General features: G+C 70.1%; 1 protein-coding gene across 1 annotated transcript in view; it reads left to right on the forward strand.

Moving 5' to 3' along the window:
- Nucleotides 1-400, forward strand: part of EMIHUDRAFT_122051 (hypothetical protein) — a gene marked incomplete at both ends in the record, with an annotated part of 1,402 nt that extends 1,002 nt beyond the window's left edge. Inside the window, one exon of the mRNA XM_005791682.1 lies at nucleotides 225-400. Coding sequence (XP_005791739.1) covers nucleotides 225-400 — 176 coding nt within the window. The remainder of the gene's footprint in view (nucleotides 1-224) is intronic.
- Nucleotides 401-1,532: the final 1,132 nt, after the last annotated feature.

The following is a 1,532-nucleotide window of genomic DNA, read 5'->3' on the forward strand; positions in this document are numbered from 1 at the left end:
GAGCGGCCGACCCAGGTGGCCCCCACCTAACCACCCAAGCCACCCAACCCATCCACCCCAACCACCCCACCCTCCCCACCCACCCACCCCGGGGGGGTTCCAGCGCCAGCCTCCGGCTTTGAAGCCTGCGGTTGCCAAAGCCCGCGGTGGCCTCCGCCCGGCGGGGTTTCCCCCCCCCCCCCGGTCCCCATCCCGGATTTCCCCCCCCCCCCCCCCCCCGGCAGCCTGGGGCGGCGCCTTCCTCGGCCTGGCGGCTAGCGGGCTCGGCGCGAGCCAGGCGGGCGCGCTGCAGGGCCTCGCTTCGCCGCTCGGGCAGTCCCAGCCCATCGACGTGCCAGAGGTATCTTCGCAGCTCGAGGTCTTCGGCGGCTTCGACGGCATGGACAGCTCCGTCGGCTGACGGGGCGCGGGGGAGTTGGCGCCCGCTCAGGGTCGAGACGCGCCTGCACTGCCGTCTCGGGAGTGGTTTGGCGCTCGCATGTGCGCATCGCGTCGGGAGTAGCATATGTGTGTGCACTGGTTGACGGGGGACGGACTACGTCGTGAGGACGGATGAGAGCCAGCGAGAGGTGGAGGTTTTATTGCAACGGATCGCTCGGTCGTGTGTGTGCGCTGTTGTTGTGTGCGCTCATTTTTGCCTGAGAACGATCGGGAATGAAGTCGATGTGTGGCTCTCCCCCCGCGCGCCCCGCCCCCGGCCCTGCGCCTGCCCGCGGCTGGGCCCGCGCGCGCGGCGCGCCGCCGCCGCCGGCCGCGGGCAGAGCGCGCAACTGGAAGAGCCGCGCAACGCGCAAGCCCTCCACTGGCACTGTGCAGTGGCCAGCGGCAGCGCCCCTCTCCCGCGCGCTCGAGCGTCCCGTCCCAATGCGGGCCTCAAGCCTGACGCACAGGGGCTGAGGGCGGTAGTCTCTCGCGCCCCCGTCATCGCGTCATACCACATACGACATCTGGGCAGACGGGTCCCAGAGAGTCGTGTATGCCGCCGCTGCCGGGTGTGCGCACATCCACATGCGTCATGGCGCGACTGGGACTGCCGGGAGGACGTGGGAGGGAGTCAGAGGAGGAGAGTGTTGCCACCAGTCCGCCACACCGACGTGGCACATGCCAGACGACAGCACGACAGGGTCGTCACGATCTCTTCTGGCTCCTCCGGGAAGGCTATTCCGACAGCTCTACCCGACGGGAGTGAGGAGTGGGTCACCGAGCCCAGGCAGACACAGGCTTGCCCAAGCCGCGTCACGGCTCTGCACGGGAGGCCGCTAGTGTCACCGCTGCCACGCCAGCGGGGTCCTGCCTCCTCCTCCTCCTCCTCCTCCTCCTCCTCCTCCTCCTCCTCCTCCTCCTCCTCCTCCTCCTCCTCCTCTGGGAGTTGTGCTGCACCTCGCCTTCAGTGAAATCCAGAGTAGAGGCGGTAGGTCTCCCGGTTGGTGAGGCCGGTGACGCCGGGCAGGTAGCCCTTCGGCGCCGGCATCTCCCGCGCCCCGAGGCCGATGGCGGCGCCGTCGAGATTGCCCGCCTCGGCAGCGGCGATC

Source organism: Emiliania huxleyi (genome assembly GCF_000372725.1).
Source record: "Emiliania huxleyi CCMP1516 unplaced genomic scaffold EMIHUscaffold_1100, whole genome shotgun sequence".
NCBI classification, from domain to species: domain Eukaryota; phylum Haptophyta; order Isochrysidales; family Noelaerhabdaceae; genus Emiliania; species Emiliania huxleyi.